Source organism: Microchirus variegatus (assembly GCF_963457635.1).
Source record: "Microchirus variegatus genome assembly, chromosome: 3".
Lineage (NCBI taxonomy): Eukaryota > Metazoa > Chordata > Actinopteri > Pleuronectiformes > Soleidae > Microchirus > Microchirus variegatus.
Window position 1 is genome coordinate 9,898,219 of NC_139804.1, and position 18,470 is coordinate 9,916,688.

At 41.6% G+C, this 18,470-nt stretch overlaps 1 protein-coding gene across 1 annotated transcript in view; it reads right to left on the bottom strand.

Moving 5' to 3' along the window:
• abca2 (ATP-binding cassette, sub-family A (ABC1), member 2) overlaps positions 1 to 18,470 on the bottom strand; it is a gene marked incomplete at its 3' end in the record, with an annotated part of 113,561 nt that overhangs the window by 94,605 nt on the left and 486 nt on the right. The window contains exons 2-5 of the mRNA XM_083886181.1: positions 9,797 to 10,167; positions 9,390 to 9,549; positions 6,589 to 6,717; positions 1,601 to 1,768 (exon numbers count right to left, since the gene is read on the bottom strand). Of these exons, the coding sequence (XP_083742307.1) occupies positions 1,601 to 1,768; positions 6,589 to 6,717; positions 9,390 to 9,549; positions 9,797 to 10,167 (828 nt within the window). The remainder of the gene's footprint in view (positions 1 to 1,600; positions 1,769 to 6,588; positions 6,718 to 9,389; positions 9,550 to 9,796; positions 10,168 to 18,470) is intronic.

The window sequence follows — 18,470 nt, forward strand, 5'->3', positions numbered from 1 at the left end:
GACTCACACGATTCAAGCTCGAACCCGTTAATACCTCTTGAAACTGAAAGAGTTATTAGAAAAATAGGAAAAATAAAAGAAAATAATAATAATAATCCCTACAGTTTGTCCCTACAACGCAAGGAATTATTCTTATTCTTATTTTTCCACCAAATGAATCGCATTTTAGAGGCTTTTTCCATGCCCCAAAACTCACAGATTTTTGCGACCGCATCAGTCCTGGTGAAAACTTACGTATTTAAAAGGTTCTGTGAAAAAGCGTGGGAAATTGGAAGTGGGAGGGGCCAATAAGCGTGGTAACCCCTGTCCAAATTCACCCTGAACACCACAATTATCGTACATGCACGGAAACCAGTGCGGTAGAAGGTCAGGGCGAAGAAGAAATTACATTATGACCATGATCCAAACACAACAGGAAGGCCGCCATCTTGGACTGAACAGCCATTTTTGGGCGAATTTGCACCAATGCTACAAAATCTATCTAGTCCTACAATTTTTCAAACTTCAAACTTGGTGAGGTCACTGTGGACCAAGTGAGGAACGGAATGAGTTGGAAGCTTTTTAAATATCGCATGGCGCACGAGATACGGGGCGACAAAGTTGGCGAAAATCGAATTTTTCGCCGCAGACAACGAAACTCTTATAACTTTGAAATTTGCCATGAGTGATAGGTAGTTGCAGTAGACTATGAAAAATTGGTCAATTTTAAAATAGCGCCTCCTAGTGATGACAGAAAACGTACAATAAAAAGTTTATTCAAGAATTTGGGAATAACTTTTACAGATATCGTCGTATCACACTTAAAATTACTGACACCATTTAAAACACATGGTAGATGATGGTTCTACAATATGATGACAATTTGTTTAACGGCGTTGCCATGGCAACTGCGCAAAGTCGGATTTTTGCGACAAAGAAGCAAACTGTTATAACTTTGAGAAACCTGGTCCGATCTGAACTTGCTAAGATTGATGACAGGCTGGCCATGAAGAGGTCTATATAAAAATATTCAATTTCGAAAACAGCGCCCCCTGTTGACAGAAGACAGAATGACATTTAAATTTTTTAATGCTTCTCTGACGGATTGCTGTATCCACCTGAAACTCTGTATATGAGACCAGAGACCCGTCCTTAACATGTCTGCAAAGGATGATCTTTCAGCAGGAAGTGGAACGCCCGGAACAGGAAGTAAAGTCTAACGTTGTACGATTTGCACAAAACTTGAAACTTGAGATAAGGGAACTTCCCTGAACATGTTTAAGGATGGCTCCGCAGCCCGACATGCACGGGGACGCCGCTGAAAATAACTAGTACTGGAAATAACTAGTGAATGAACGGGTTCGTGAGTGACACTTGCGCATCGGCTCGAACCCGTTCAGATTCGCTCACGGTTCTAGTTATTTATATATATTTATATAAATATATATATATAACTATATATATTTATATATATTTATATAAATATATATATATATATATATATATATATATATATATATATATATATATATATATATTACTTATTTTTCTATTTGAGAATCTAAAGATACAATGCTTGTACAACTGTACAACATTAGTTTTGAACCGCTGTACACTTTACCTTTGACATGAAGCGTGTCCAGCCGCAAGCGGCATTGTCAATGGTGTCCAGCTGCTCCAGCAGGGTGGAGGTGTTTGGCAGACTGTAGTTTCCCTCGATAAGACTCTGCATCAGCTCACTGTCTGTGAAGTTCAACAGCTCGGGGTGTTGCTGAAACTCAGAGGACAGCTGCAGGCAGACAGAAGGAGGAGGAACAGAGAGAAAGGAGAAAAAGACAATGATAAGTGGACCATTGGCTGTTTCTGGACACAGTAAACATTAAAAACTGTAAACATTTAATTAAAAACTCAGAGAGTTTCATATCCTGATAGTACATCATTAAGCTGCAACAAATGGGTTCAATGATTGATTAAAGCCTCTGGAAACATGGCTTGTCATATTAAAAATACTTATATCATATCAAATTTGAGTGTCTCATTGGGCATCCACAAAAGTCTGAGTGAAAATATACTCAATACAATTCATTCATTCATTTGTCATTTTTTAATTTTCAAACCGAGGCGGTGTGCAGCCCCGGCAGCCTCGTCACCCCGCTCTGTTGTTGTTCATGGCGGCTCGAAGACAAAACAGTCCCCGGTGGCAAAAAAAAAGCCTCAGTGCTGGCGGTAGTGGAAAGAAAAATAATTCCAAAGTGCCGACGCTTCTCTGCGTGTGGAGAAAAATAATCCTGCGGAAGCCTCAGGCTCACGTGAGAGAGCTCAGCGCTTGAGATGAGCCGGGAGCGGCTACACAAGCAAGGCCGCTCCCGCTCTCTCTCTCTTGCAGGAGCATAATAGTTTTGGTAACCGTCACTCGGGGTGGCGGGGTGGCACGCTAAAGTGGATGATTTATGATTGGTATGGATTTATTTGTCATAAATCCCAGAGATAACTCCGCCCAATTGAAACCCACATTTCAACAATTAAAAAGACAAATGTTTCTAATTTGGATGAAAACTTATTTCTAATATTTTACATGTTAAATATTATGTACATAAGACCCTAAATTAAATAGTTAGAGGACTTTTGTGGATTTGAGTTTACAGAGGCTTTAATAACTAAATTATTTTGATCATCAATTCGTATTAGTATTTTTGGCATGTGGCGTGACCACGAAGAAACATTTTGTGACCCTAGAGAGACACCATCAAATTAAACACACTTGACAGCTTCATGCAAATGAAATGCTTGTTATTGATTGATTCCTTTTTGCCAGTAGGTTGAGCCATGACTGTCTTTGCAGGTTATCATCTTGGAGCAATTGTCCCTAAAAAGCTGCTGCGCTATTCCTGCACACACACTAATACTACGTTCAAAAGTTTGGGGTCACAAAAGTGTTTTCCATTAAAACTCACCCTTTTATTCATCAAAAGAGTTGCAAAATGAATAGAAAATATAGTCAAGACATTGACAAGATTATAAGTAATAATTTGTATTCAAAATTATAATTTTGCCCTTCAAACTTTGCTTTTGTCAAAGAACCATTGTTGTTGGCATATTCCACCCAGGTGACATGGTCCCACCAGGTGACTTGGTTCTGGGAAACGAGACATGAGAGGCAGGTCTCTAGCTCCTAGTGCGTCAGTCTGACCATTGGACTGTGGGTGATGGCCAGAGGACAGGCTGACGGTGGCGCCCAGGAGCTGGCAGAACTCCTTCCAGAAACATGAGACAAACTGTGGGCCTCTGTCAGACACAATGTCGCAAGGGAAGCCATGAATTCTAAAAACCTGATTCATCATGACCTCTGCTGTCTCCTTAGCAACTTGGGAAGGGGAATGAAATGTGCCACTTTAGAGAAGCGGTCCACCACAGTCAGGTTGTGTTCCCATTCGAAGGAGGTAATCCAGTAACAAAGTCTATAGAGATGTGAGACCAAGGCCGTTGAGGAATAGGCAGTGGTAGAAGCAGACCCATTTGGGCCCTAGTCGAGGTTTTATTCTGGGCACACGCTGGACAGGCCCCACGTATTCGGAGACAGCCGCAACCATGTTTGGCCACCAAAACCGCTGCTTTATGACGTATGTAGTACGTTTGACACCAGAATGGCATGAAAGTCAAATTTTTCCGCTTTGATATACAGTGTTTTCCAACAACTTCTGAAGGACTTGACGAACATGAACTTCATGAGTGACAGTATCTTGTGATATAGCAGAAAGCTTAAGAGTTGGGGGGACAATGCCAGAGGTAATGGAGGAGTTGATGGTGTCAGTGATGAGTGGGGCAAGAGAGGTGAAACAGGCTTTGACGAGTTCAGAGGGCATGGGGTCCAGGGGGGAGGTGGATGATTTCATGGTGGAGTATTTTGGAGAGGTCTGCTGTGGTTATGGGTGAGAAAGTAGAGAGCCAGTGGTCAGAGGATGAAAGAGGTGTGGGTTCAGGGACTGGGGTGGAGGCAGAGGAGGTTGCGAGCTGGTTGTGGATGTTTTCTATCTTGGAGTTGAAAAATGAAATGAGGTTGTTGCATTTCTCTGGGGTGAATGAGGATGAAATGTTGTCGTGGGGCTTGGGGAGTTTATTTATGGTGTGTGTGGGTTGGAGGATCCAAAGTGAATGATGCCAGAGTAGTAAACAGAACAGGCTTTGTTTAGTGGTGATTTGTAGATGTGTGTGTGCTCTTTGTATGCGAGGGTGTGTACTATGAGAACAGTTTTCTTATGAAGTCAATTGTTTTTTGAGTTTATGAAGTTCCGGAGTGAACCAGGGAGCCGAGTGAGTGAAGGTGACATCTTTGGTTTTCAGGGGGGCCAGTTTGTTGAGGGATGAAGAGAGCGTGCTGTTGTAGATGTTGAGGTCCATGGGGGTTGGGTTTGGAGGAAAGGTGAGGCTGGAAATAGAGTTTGATATGCAGGTGGAAAGAGAGACTGGGCAGATGGATTTAAGGTTGCAAAAAGTGATTGTGCGGTCCTGTTTGGGTTGGGGTGCGGAAGTGTCAACGATAAGTGTGATGGCCAGGTGGTCAGATATGGAGAGGTCTGTGCTGGAGATGCTGTGGATGTGGAGGCCAGTGGAGCAAACCAGGTCTAAGATGCGTCCACGGTTGTGAGTGGGAAAGTTGATATGTTGGGTGTAGCTGAGGCAGTTGATAAGGTCCAGAAATTCCATGGCATTGTTACAGTCTGGGGAGTCAATGTGGAAGTTGAAATCGCAGAGGAGTAAAACAGATGGTGATTTTGAGGAGAGTGCAGTGATGAATTCATAGAGTTCTTGTAGAAATGATGAGTTGGGTTTGGGGGGGGGGGGGGTGGTAGATGATTGCAATGATGAGAGGTTTAGGGCCGGGTAATTTAAAAGCCAAGTGTTCAGATGATGGAGCAGCAGGGATGGAGAGTGGGCGAGGTTGGAGGTCTTGTTGGTAAATGGCAGGGATGCCCCCTTCTCTGCCCTCAGAGCGTGGGTTGTCCAGGTAGGAATATCCAGCAGGGGTGGTTTGGTTGAGTGAAAAATAATCCAGGGGGTTTTGCCATGTTTCATTAAGGCAGAGAATGTGAAGTTGTTGGTCGATGATGAATTAATTGAGAATGAGACTTTTATTGTTCTTTATTGATCTTGTGTTGAGGAGGGCGATTTTTAGATGCTTTTGTTTTGAAAGTGATGGGGCAGAAGTAGGAATTGGACGGAGGTTGAAGCTGTTCACTCGTGGTGCGTTCTGATGACGTGTGTTGTGATGACACGGAGAGGAAGTGCGGGAACCGGTGGGTAAGCTGCGGTCAGACCACAGCGCTGGGATGTAGTTTTTTTGCGGTGGAGCCTACATAAACTTGCAGCGGGACCCTTGGTGAATGTAACGGAGATGGAGGAGAAGTCGAAATTTTTTTAAGTGGTGATGAGTTCGGTGGAGGGAGGAATATCGTAGAGGAGTAGCGAAGTGCCATGGCCGAGGCTGTGGAGAGGCAAACGCTGAAGGTGGCTGGTGAAGAGACATACGGTGGAACAGGATCAACAACCACAGCGTGGTGGATGGAGAATCCGGCCCGCTTGGGCCCATCAAGATTGGAGGTCGGAGAAAGCCAACGGGCAGCTAGCTCAGGTAGCCACCACTGGCTAGCTAGCCTGCGCGAGTCGAAGGGTATCGGTCCTGGCCATCAAGGGGCTAACCGCACCGAGACAATCCACTGGATGGGAGCAGGATTGGTCCGAAAAAAAGGCAGCGGTCTTGGCCACGGCAAAGGGCCGAAGCAGTCGCACCGGTACAGGTGGCGAGTCGTCCAGGTTTACCTTCAACCAGGTTACGGTGATGGATCCTGTGGAGAGTCCTTCGACACCGGCCAGTAAGTATCCAAGCTGACGCACTGCACAGAACACTGAGAGGGGCTCTGGAACAGTAGCCTAGCACCACCATGGATGTGAGTTTGAGAAAGGTCCTGGTAGATAGAGAGAACGTAAAAAAGTTTTTCAGAGCGACAAGCAGCAGCCAAGCGCTCCAGTGTCCTCTCACTACTGTAGTTTGTTGACACTGCAGCCTCTGTGGTAACGTTAATGTTAATATTAACATTAATGAAACGTTTACAGTATATAGAACCAATATTGAATGCTCCGAGCGAGCTGTGCTGTGGTAAACATGGAACAACAACTTTTAGTTGACATGAAACCAGTGCAGTGCATGAAGCTGCTGAACCTTATTCATGCAATAACTATTCAGTCGGTACTTGTCATGCGGTGCTTGCAAAGGAGACAGCCGTGCCGCGAATATTAATTTTCACCAACGAATGTGTGTTGACTATTGGAATATATATTCGAATATAGAATATTCGTTGACAGCCCTAGTTATTATATGTGTATTTCTGATTTATTTAATGTTATATTCATTGAAAAAAAAGTGCTTTTCCTTCAAAAATAAGGACATTTCTAAGTGACCCCAAACTTTTAAGCGGTAGTGTACATTTTTGGCCGCTACCATGGCTGCTGCAGTAACCAGCATACAGATCAAAGGAAATTAGGCTTTTACCTGGTTAAATAAAGGATATATAAATAACTCATGGTTATTTACATTTACACAGGTAAGTGTACCTGTTGTAGCCACACCATGTGTCTATGCAGCCGACCCTCCTCCAGAAAAGTCCTGAGCTGAGCAGAGATGTTCAGCCACACCCAGGTGTAGTGCGTCACGTTCCCAACAAATGCAAAAGTCTCATTTGCCTATGAGCAGAACATTTTATTTTTCATTAGATCACTCTCTGTCCCTGTCTTCACTATCTCACCACACCTTCCCTCCATCTCTCACTTTGTCAAACTCACACACTGCACCCTTGATTACCTTTAGCCCACTTGCACAGATGGGAGATCTACACACTATGGTGGCCCTGAGGTGCAAAATACAAACGCAAATCACAAAACACAAACGCAAAACAAAAAACACCTACGCAAATCAAAAAGCACAAACACAAAAGCAGAAAACACAAAAACATTAACTCAAAATGGAAAAGGTATGTATTTGCTCTTGACCAGGGTCGTCGCTCATTGGATGGACGCACAGTCCGTGTTTTTGACATCCATAGGTGTATGCTTGGTGCATGTTATTTTGCGGAACTTGTTGTAGTACTTCCAATTCAGGTCACTGTTGAATATGAGGAAGTGTTTAGCTAAAACCTCTTATCCATTTTGGTGGCATGGGTTTTAAATGTCAGCTTGTATATGTGACGGACATCTGTTACCATCATCTTCAGTCTAAGGGGTGGAATTGGGATTCAGCCTAAGTATCATTCCAGAGCATTGGACAGTGCATGATTAATGATTTTGTTTTCTGGAAAACAAAAACATAAGTAATTAAAACTAGGGATTCACGATATTGGACATTTTGCCAATATCTGATATGCTGATATATTGAGAGTGCTTGGGCTGATTACCAATGCCTAAATGCAGAGGTTATTTAGTCTATAGTGTAGTGAAATGAAAATAATATAAAGCAGACTCATGTTGAAGCAGGTAAATAAACAGTGCATTTTCTTCATTGTGCAAAATCAATAATAAAAAAAAATGTTTGGAGAGGGTGCAAGCATGGAAATAATTAGTCAAAAGTCATATCAAAGGATCTTGGTGTGTTTGCCAATAATACATTTTACAGCCAATATTATCACATCATGTATCCCTTAATTACAACAGATTTAATGATCATAGTAATCACACAATTTTCTCCAATCTTCTGACACAATTCATGTCACTTAATAATCTGGCACTGGATGCAACATCAGTCAGTGTAAATGAAAGTGCACACTCAGCACTATGAAGAGTTGTAATTGACACCGCACACAGGAAAAGACCAAAAATGATTTGTTTGTCCACTTCTCAATATCTATTGTTGCGGTGCAGAGTAGGGATTGGCATGACTTTCAAAATAAAGATGCTCAATTTATCATCAGTTAATCCCCAGAGACTGTTGAGGGGGATTTTTGCTTGAAATGCCCATCCCTCGTCAGGACACGGAATATCCTATCGCAGGTAGATGCAACTGTTCACAGCGAGCATTAAAATGTGCCCTGGATGCGTCTCAGCTCTCACCTCCCTATGCTGTATGCAAATATACATGAATGTCTATTCACGAGAATAAAAGCATTCTGTCTGTACAAAATCAATACACTACTCACGCTGCTGTAATTGAAATAAGGTTTAAACCATTAGTATTGAGAGGTGTAAAGATTCTTCCAGGTCCTTGTGAAAATGCAAGAGGTTAAATTCAGACTGGGTTCATGCATACTCAGGACATAATGTCTTAAACCACCTCAGAATATCTATTTTGTGATCAGATCTGAGGACAGATTCTGGAGCATTGGTTGTGTTTCGACTTAATGATAAATCACATGACCAACGTTTGATTTAGAGTGAATTCCAATTCCTTGCTTAACCCTCGATCTTAACCCTCAATCTCAAAAATGTGCTCCCTCTAGTGCAAGTGCTGTCCCGATTCTCAGAAAAATTAAGTTGAGGGGCAAGTTTAAGGGCTGTATCGCCCTCAATATTGAGATTTTCCGAGACCACCCTTGGAAGTAAGGGCTACCCAGAATGCATTGCATGTGTTCACATAATAAAGATGGCGTGGAAAGCAGCGAAACGAGTATGCTACAAATTAAGTACTTTCTTTGTTAATAGAGATATAAAAATGATGAAAACCATTGTATTATCTTAGTTTATGCCCATATTATGGATTACTGACGTCATTGTTGCGTAACATTTATTTTTATTTTACGATCTTTTGTCAATAGCCGGCCGGTGCGCACACGCGATCGTTTGCTATCGTTTACCCTTCAATAAGCCGTGGTGTGTGGTAACTGTCAGCTGAATATGTCCGTGGTTGTGGTATTTGTATGAGTATCATCTTATAACTAACTGACAACCTAATAACTTGACTGAAATAAAATAATAAATAAATAATTGTGACGTAAATGTGTTCTTTTTCTTCTTTTTTGGAGTTGACAGACGCAGCTTTCGCGTTATTCTGCCCCCTACAGTCTGAAGACGTATCTGCATTTAAGGTGTGTCCCATTTCTAAGTGACCAAATAACCCTCAACACTTGGTTTTGAGGGCCAGTTAAGATTAATGGTTGAGCTTGAGGGTTAAGATTGAGGGTTAAGATAGGAATTGGAATTGGCCCTAAATCACTGGACAGTTGTTGATACCAGGTCTAAAAATGGACTGTTTATCTTCAGTTATACGTTCATGTACTGGTTCAAAAAAGAAAAAGCTTTGAAAAATAAGCTAATTAATTTGCTAATAAAAAGGTTGAAAATGTCGTTTGTCGGAAAACATGGTGCATTAGCTGGGGACTTTTTACTGTAGGCAATAGCTTTTTGGCATTATATAATTCTGTACTTGCCTTCTGAATCACTTTGTCCACCTGAGAGCCAATGGGGGAGTAGAGGATCTTTGGATTTGTAGTCATCAAGTGAACTAGTAAGCCCAGATTCCTTTGCTCTTTGCTGGTGAATCCCAAAGAACTCATGTTTCCCTGCTTCAAAGCCTCTGGCTCAATGATCCTGCAACATCACACCAGAAACGGAGATTGACGTCACTGTCAAGTCATAGTTTGCTTAAAGTTACAAATTGTTATAATGATCTAAAGTGGTTTTGCAACAACTATTGAGTATATGCTGACAAATTTAGCTTATACAGTTGAAACTTAACTCATGTAATATTGACTATGTTGTAATTAGCTGGAATTATCCTTTAAAATGTAAATATCCTTGTATTTTCTCAACATCAAGAGTTAAATGTCTCACCCACCTGTTGTTCCCACAAAGAATGGGCTGCAGTCCTGCCCACAGTTGTACAAATGCTGAAAACTGAGAATGAGGATTTTCCTGCTTCTCTTTCTCTCCTTCAGCTCTTCCTCCCCCCTCTGGTCCCTTCTCCACCTCCTCTCTGGGGATGCCAGTGGCATTAGGGCCCCAAGTGGTGACGTTAAGGGGCCAAGTCATGTTTGTGGTGGAGGTTGCAGAGCGGGCAGTGCAGGCTCCTTTGGGAAGCAGACTCGCCAGCCCGGACAGTAGGTCCACGTCCTTGAGAAGCCTCTCCACATCGGTCAGGTCCTTCAGTAACGCCTCAAGTTGGGACTGAGAGAGGGCAACCTGAGAGCTGGGTCGATCCAGGTGAAGCTGGAGAGGTGAGGTGGGAAGAAGAGAGAAGGTGAACAAAGCACATTGTGTTCCATGGCTGGGTAGTATGGCCAAAATCAAATACCAGCATATTTTGGCAAAAAAGTGATACTGTATATCGATGTTTTTATATCCTGGTATTTATAGATACACCCCTACATTCAAAACACACAAACACTTTAGACTGCTCCACTGATCTGATCTCCAATCCAATGCAATCATCCGTCATACTTCCCTCTGCTATGGGTGTACAGAGCCACAAAAATAGTCTGTGTCAGTATATACATATATATATATATATATATATGTACATATATATATATATATGTATATATATATACATATATATGTATATATATATATATATGTATTTATATATATATATATATATATATATATACATATATATATATATGAATTAATCTGATTTTTTTTTAAAATCAGATTAATCACAGGGTAGCTGTGGATTAATCACGATCAATTACCATTTGTAAATATGCCAGCAAAATTTGAATTTTCTCTTTATATTGTTGTAGGAACGGAGCGATAAATAAAGTATGTGAAATCCTATACAGACTTAGTAAAAAAATAAACATTACATTGTAAAGAACTCACATCATAAGACAATATAAATATATAGAAAAAATAAAATACGGCAAATAACTTTTTTAAAAAAACTTTAAAAAAAAATAAAATATACATCGATTGCACTTTAAATAACTCACATTATAAACAAATATAAAGTATAGAAGTTAAATAGTTTTCTTGTGGTACTAAACCCACAGCAGGAAATTCCTCATCAGCACTTTGAAGCACTGCTTCTACTAGTTAGCGTTAGCGTCAGCTAGCATTCTGACGCTAATGTTAGCCGCTGTCTGTGTCCCCGTTATTTAGACAATGACTGTTAATGTTATGATTATATCATTATCTGCGCCAGTAGCGCCACTTACAACTGTGTGTCTTTCTTTTTTCTTCATCCTCTTTTTTTTCTTCCTCTTCTAACTGACTGATTGATAACTCCTCTTCATTTTCCCTCAGCTTCACACAGGTTAATGTGAGGAGACGTGGGGCCCCTTTAGGGAGGTTTCCTACTGCTGAAACTGAATCAATCGATGCCAGGCAAATCAATCACCCACCGCTTTATCAGCGCATAAGTCACAAACATCGCCCCATGGTCCCCCACACAGGTGCAATTAGGCTCAGGGGCGCCTGCAAGAATTAATGCTATGGTACACACGCCCATCAACCTTACACAGCCATATAAAGGCTAAGTTACCTTTAGATTTGTTCTAGCGTGCCGTTAACGTATGGCGTTTTGACAAGCACACCAGTTGTCTACCTTGTTATTGCCCATCTGGAATAACTCCTCTAGCTTTACTGCGTCCATCCTCCATTATTTCTATTGTCGTTTATAAGAACTTGCGATATCAATGATGAGTACTGAGTTAGTGGATTAGCTTCACATTATGTGCTGATAACCATATATATATATAAAATAAAATAAAATAAAAAATAATAAAAAAGAAAACAACAAGTAGCCTAGTTAAGCGTCTACTTAACTTAATGCTGGATATAGCATTAAGTTCATTTTGATAACGTGTGTGTGCCATCAGGTGTATCCAAGTAGTAATCAAGCCCATTAGCGCATATATACTCCCGTGAATATTGGCAGACACATGTGAGAATGGAAGAAATCGGCAGCAAAAAACCAAGCGGGCACCATCGTTTACCGCGGAGGAGATGGGCGTGTTGGTGGACGAGGTGTGGCAGCACCGTGAAGTTTTATTTGGTGGAACTAAAGGAAAGAAAAACATCACGGTGAAGAACCGTGTATGGCAGGCTATAGCGGAGAAGATGTCCCCCTCCAGCCCATGTGGCCTGCGTGACTGGCACAGGGTTGTTGATGGGTTTTTTATGTGTAGTACTATAAACTCATAAATGTGTAATTCAATAACAGTTTTTTTCTTCTCTACTATTAGCCTATGTTTCTTGCACCAGTGGTCCACAGCTATGAGCGCATTTCAACATTGAACATTGTTTTATTATTTCAAAAAGTGGAGGATATAAATGTCCCTGATGCGGCTGCTCACTCATGCATTTAGGCTCCAGGTGTCGGGTGTCCCCCTATCGGCTCTGGGTGCCAATCAGTTGCCTGCCTTGCCTGTTCATAAACTGCACGTCTACCCGTAGCGCGATGAAAGTGAGAAAGTGCGTTAATGCGTTAAAAAAATGAATGCGTTAATTTCACAAATTAATCATCCTGGGTTAACGCGTTAATTTTGACAGCCCTAATAACATATATATATATATGTATATATATATGTTTTTCCCTCCCCAACATCACAGCAGATGAGTAAAATCAATAAACATAAGGAAAAATGTCAGGGTGTACACGACAGGGCGCGGATCCAAATGCACGAGAGGAGACAGATACGTAAAATAAATAAATAAAAATAAATGTCAATATCACGAACAAAAGGTAATATAAAAATGCAACAAAAACTTCAGTAACAAAAATAAATGCACATGGCAAGATCAAAAACGCAAAAACTAAACAATCGCAAAACTCAAAACATTAGAACGTGGAGGATATAATTCTTGGCATAAACACTGGGTAATCAAATTGCAGGAAGACATATAACGCACTGACAGAGAACATGGGAAAACCAAGGACTTCAGAAGGAAAGAGGGAGGTGCGACCAAGTGCAAACACTCAGGGAAATCAACGAGGACAAAGTGTAGGAGCCATACATGTAAGTTGTGTATATTCATTCTCTGTTGATTGATGCTGGAATTGGTGCACACTTGGGATCGGTATATTGGTGATGGTTCTGTCACTACCGGGAGTATGTGGCAATAAAGGATTGTTGTCCCCAGTTCACTGGTTGTCAGTCATGACATAGGGTGAGCACGGTGGAGCTAAATCTTTTGTTGACCACGTCAATGTGTATTTCAGTGTTCTATGTATTATTTCCCTCTTTTGTTAATAGCATGAGTTCAATGAGAGCGTTATGGGGTCGATTGTGCAGCGCTGTATAATAAAAGAGTGGTAGAACAATAGAGAACTACATGCGTTCGTGTGCGCGTCATCACTTAGCTCCCGTGTTTAGCCTACAGCTGCTCGTCATCGAAGTAATCTAATGTCGATTGGCCGCTACATTAGTCAACAAAAGTTTTATTTGAAGCTTGAATTGTTTGGAAGCGTTTCATCAAGGAAGTGGAACGAGCGGAGCGTGCAGAGTGACGCTGACGCACAGACCACTACTACGTCTTATTCATTCATGATTTTGTCCTGTCAATTGATATGAGGTATGAATCTGCCACAATTTCACACACAGGTTTGGGTCTCATTAATTAAATATTCCCCGGTTAGGCTCAGCAGTACTGCTACATAAGGTGGCTGTATTGTTTTTTTTATTTTGTAGCCGTTTTGTAATTTTTGTGCATCAAGTGGCTGGAGCATTGGGCTGGGGAAAACCGCCGTAATTCTTGTTTCAGGCCGTCTATGTCTGTTTCAGGACTATCGGTATACAGGTACATAATTACCCACCGCTAGTATGCACTGAAGACTAGGGTTGAGTTTAGTTGGTTTTTAATAGGCAGTTAGGGGGAATCAGTCTGACCCACATTTGCCTTTTGGTTGATCACATGAACCTGTTGGAGTGATATTTTCAAGAACTGATATCTGTGTAAAAGGGTGACTTAATTGTAATTTGTGTTAATTCGTTATTGAAAAATAATAAATCAAAGTCATGTTCTGATGTCAGTGCTAAGAGTGAAAAAAGACAAACAAAATGAACAGCTAAAGCACTGATAAATACAATTGAAAAGCTTCAACCTCAAAGGAAAAAAAAGTGAACGAAATCAAAAGTGTTGTTAGAATTATTAAAGAGCTAATGCAAACAGGTGGTAACATTTTAAATGTTGAATCTCAACTTTTAAGTTTTTTTCTGAGCTGTTTGAAGATGCAGGTCGGCTTCATAATTATGTGATTCCACTGCTTCCTCTGGAGGAACAAGAGAGGCAGAATGCATGGTTTGCAGCGTTGCAGGAAGAGAATGCAGAGTTCGTCGAAAAGGTGAAAGCGTGCAAGTTAAACAAAATACTGAACAAGTAAATACAGATGGAATGTCCGTTCTCCTTCACTCAAAAACCTTACAAAAACCTCCTAGTTGCTGTAAACGAGCCGATTGAAATCCTCATTTCTGACGCAGTTCGTCAGCCGCGATGTTTCTGAGTGAACTTTCACCCCCAGAAGACAGAGGCTTGTGATTGGCCAGTACTATTCAGCACACCCGCTCTCAGAACCCCCCTCTGGAACGGTGGATGCACTGCTCCTCAATATCAAAACATTGTTTTAACAGTGTTTAAAAATAGCTTCTTCACGACTCCCCGCCACAGTCCCTTTTATGACTTTGACCCGGAGTCAGACCCAGAGTCAGGAGACTCTGTCGCTCGTGAAACACCTCCACAACGGACGTTATTCTTCTTCTGCGGTTCAATGTACGCAACCGGATGTGCCCGGACTAGTGCCCGGAGCAGGACGATCGGCTGTTCAGGAGAACCGCTGCTTACGCAACTATTACGGGATTTTCAGAGATCTCGTTGAGCCCCGAGATTACAATAAAACACAGCGTTCTCAGCAGTGGCTTAACTGTTTGTTTAGAACCTTCAGGGCTTCATAATAAAGGTAATGACCCAGATACACACCAAAAAACAGCGTTAATAGGAACTTCCGGTCTAGGTCCGCTTTAAAATAAGTGTATTAAAGGCCTATGATGGTTCACGTGTGTCGAGGGCTGCGAGTAGCCAATCTGCTGGAATGAATTCCTACTTAGATAGAGAGCAAAAGAAGGCTGGAACCTTAAATGTTGATGCAGACATCTTCGTGTCTGCAAATGGTAAACAGTCATCTCAGTACATCTCAGCAGATGACTAGTGGCCTCCACAGTTATTGGGCGCAAAGCCAAGGGCAAAAAAATACAGTGCCACATGCTCCAGTTACATTATTGAAGCCTTCACACGCACCACAGATAAAACACAGTGATACACAGACTCTCCAAACTTGGTCTAATTCTCAGGCAGATCATCTTTTATCCTCAACACAAGGCAGCAATGAACAGCGCCATCTTGTGGCTGTCTTAAATGAAATGACATCCTTTCTTGTCGAGCAGCAGGCTCACTTTCTCCTTCCAAGGGGAGTTCAGATTTTTGATGGTGACCCACTGCAATATCAGGTTTTCAATGTATTGAGGAGAATACTCGCAGTGTCAAAGATTGCCTGTACTTCCTTTAACAGTACACTAGAGGGCATCCTCGAGAAATGGTCAGGAGTTGTCAGCATTTGCCACATACCACTGGATATGCCAAGGCTAAATCTTTGCTGCAAGTATATTTTGGCAATTCATTGAAAATTGCCACTGCTTATATGGATAAACTTTTCCATCAATAAGATCTGATTAAGGCTCTGCAGGCTTACAGTTTCTTACTGCGACAGTGCTGCAATGCATTGGGAGGAATGGAGTCCTCACGTGAGCTGGATTCTGCTGCCACCATGCAGACCGTAATTAAGAAGTTGCCTTACAAACTCAGAGACAAATGGAGAGATGTGGCAGGTGATTTACAGGAAAGGTTTCATCGTAGGGCTACATTTTGTGACATTGTGATTGAAAAGCAGGTTAAAATTGCAAGTCTCACTCTTTGCAGGACTCTCCAGCTGTGACGAGAGAAAGCGTAAAGCCCAATTTATACTCCTGCGTAAAGTGCTCTACGTAGGTTACGCAGAGCCTGTCGCAGAGCCTCTGCGTCGTCTCCGACTGCACGAAATAATTATTTCTAAAGTGTCCGTCACTCCGTCAAGGGACAATGGAGACGACAAGAGCTGCGATTGGTCCTCAGGACAGGCCGAGCGAAGCTGTGCTCACAGTGCGCACCGAGCGTCCACAGAGGCGGAGCTGATCACCGCCGACAACGTCGCTGTCAAACTATAAATACATCATATCTTAATACACAAACACGTTTAGACTCTAAATGGCCAATTTCTCGCCTCAAATTATCTTAAAACTGCGTTCCGTGACACAGAAAAGTGAGAAACGGCCACTGTTTCAACAACAACAGTCTTTCTCTCTCTTTCTCTCTCGGACGCCATTGTTCACTGTAGCCAAAAGCACAACAACCTTGCGCAGTGACCTCTACTGATCGGGCGGGAAATTGCAGCGCCTATCCGTCACCACGACGCAGAAGTATGAAGGCTCGAGGGGTCTCCGTGGTTACACAGTCGGATAACGCATTACGCAGTTGGAGAAGTATAATGTGGCCTTAAGACAACCAAGTTTCCGGCCTACTTCTAAGGCAAAGGGAAGTAGCTTTGCCACCAAGACCGTTCTCCTGTTGTGAAGGTTTGTCTGTTCTGTAGAGCTGGACATTCTCTGGATCTGTGTTGTCTATTGGCAAGTAAGGCAACCAGTGAAAAAATGTTGGTTTTGAAAGAAAATGGGGTGTGCTTTGGCTGTTTGTGTACTGGGCACAAAAGTAAGGAATGTTGAAAGCGACTGTCATGTAGAACATGTAGCCTAAAGCATCCCACCATTTTGCATGTCCACTCCAAGCAAAATGAGCCACACCCAGAACAGAAATTACAAGTGTGAGGTTTTGGTGACGTGTGCGCACTGTGCCACCTGCGCTTCGCCGTGCACCGAGAGTAGACCAGGTTAGAGCTGGACCCGTTAAGGTAAAGCGGGGTTCGCCGTTCCTCCGGTCTTAACCGGGGAACATAGGTACGACCCCTCCTTGAACCACAAACTGCAGACCAAGGTAAGCCCATACCAGTACAAACACGCATTTCTCCTCTGGATATCTATGTTTAATTTATTCAGATATACCAAATAAGAAATAAATGTGCGTCATCTGTGAACGCGTAGTTGAACATGCTCTGGAAAAGCGTAATTTCCTGATTTACAAATATATATAACTATAAATAACCGCAGCCATGTGCGCGCCGCGCACCGCTGTGCCAGTTAAGACCTGCCTTTCAAACGTGCTAAATATAGACGCAAAAATAAACACCGCAATCAGTTTCAGGTTTGATAAATCACTTTGCGCGTGCTAAAATAACACATTTACATTTTCTCCTCCCATCACACGCAAAATAGCGTGTAAACGCCCCATATTGCATATGCATTAAGGCAAGAAACGCTAAATGGGTTGCGGGTGCTATTTTGCCCGTCTGAGGGATGCGCTCCTCGTTGCGCCCTGTTAGTAGATCAGCATCAACGCTAATCTGCGTGTGCAATCCAGTTTGCACACGTTTTTTCTGACAAACTGATAAAATAATACAGCTCACTGCTACCTTTATTTTTGAAAGAACCAATCAAATACTAACTCAAATACTACTTTAAAAGAAAGAAAAAAAGCAGCCTATGAAACGAGTATTTTAAGTACTTATTAAGTTTTGCACCTCTATGTGCTGGTGAACTTACAGAAACACAGATTAAGAAAAGTCCATGTCCATACCACATTTAGGGGACATTTTTTCAACCTGTTTTTAAGCCATCAGTGGGCAGTCTCAACCAGTTCAAAAAGTAACTGAGAAAAATAAAAGTTAACCTTCCTGTTGTCCTCCGGGCAACAGGAATCTAATGAATGTTTAGTTGTGTTTGCATTTCATGCAAAGACAACATGATTGGTGGTACCATTTGTATCACTCTACGACCAAGATTCAAGGATCCAGCCCCAAAATAAGAGCAAAACAACAACTGACTTTCAAGAAATACAAGCAGAAATGTTGTCTTACCTTTGCTGTTTATCAAAACAAGTTATTTCTACCAGAACAAAACCGCTTCTAATGAAGAACTACACTTCCCAGCATGCTTTAGGGACAAATCCCGGTCTGATTGATCATTACAGAACGACATTAGATTGCTCTGTCCGCACAAATCATCGTCATACGTGCTGACTTACAGCACTGTGATTGATGGGTCTGATTTTTTTATTTTTTTATTATCTGAAGCACAAAAATCAAGTTCAGTGTTGTATTGCTCATAAATTCTTACTGCTTACTGTTTTTTCATGTTTATTTACAGCACATTATATGGACCTGATTTTTATTTGTATTTTCTAATGATTTAGAGTTTGACAATAACACAGCAGAATGTAAATGGCTTTGTCAAAACAATAAATTACTTTATAAAGCCACTTTTTTGTTATATATCACTCTTTTGATCGGCCACAATAATGTAGTAATGAATTTAAATTTCTCAGCAATTTTTAGGTGAGATTAAAAATGAGATTAATCAGATTAATTA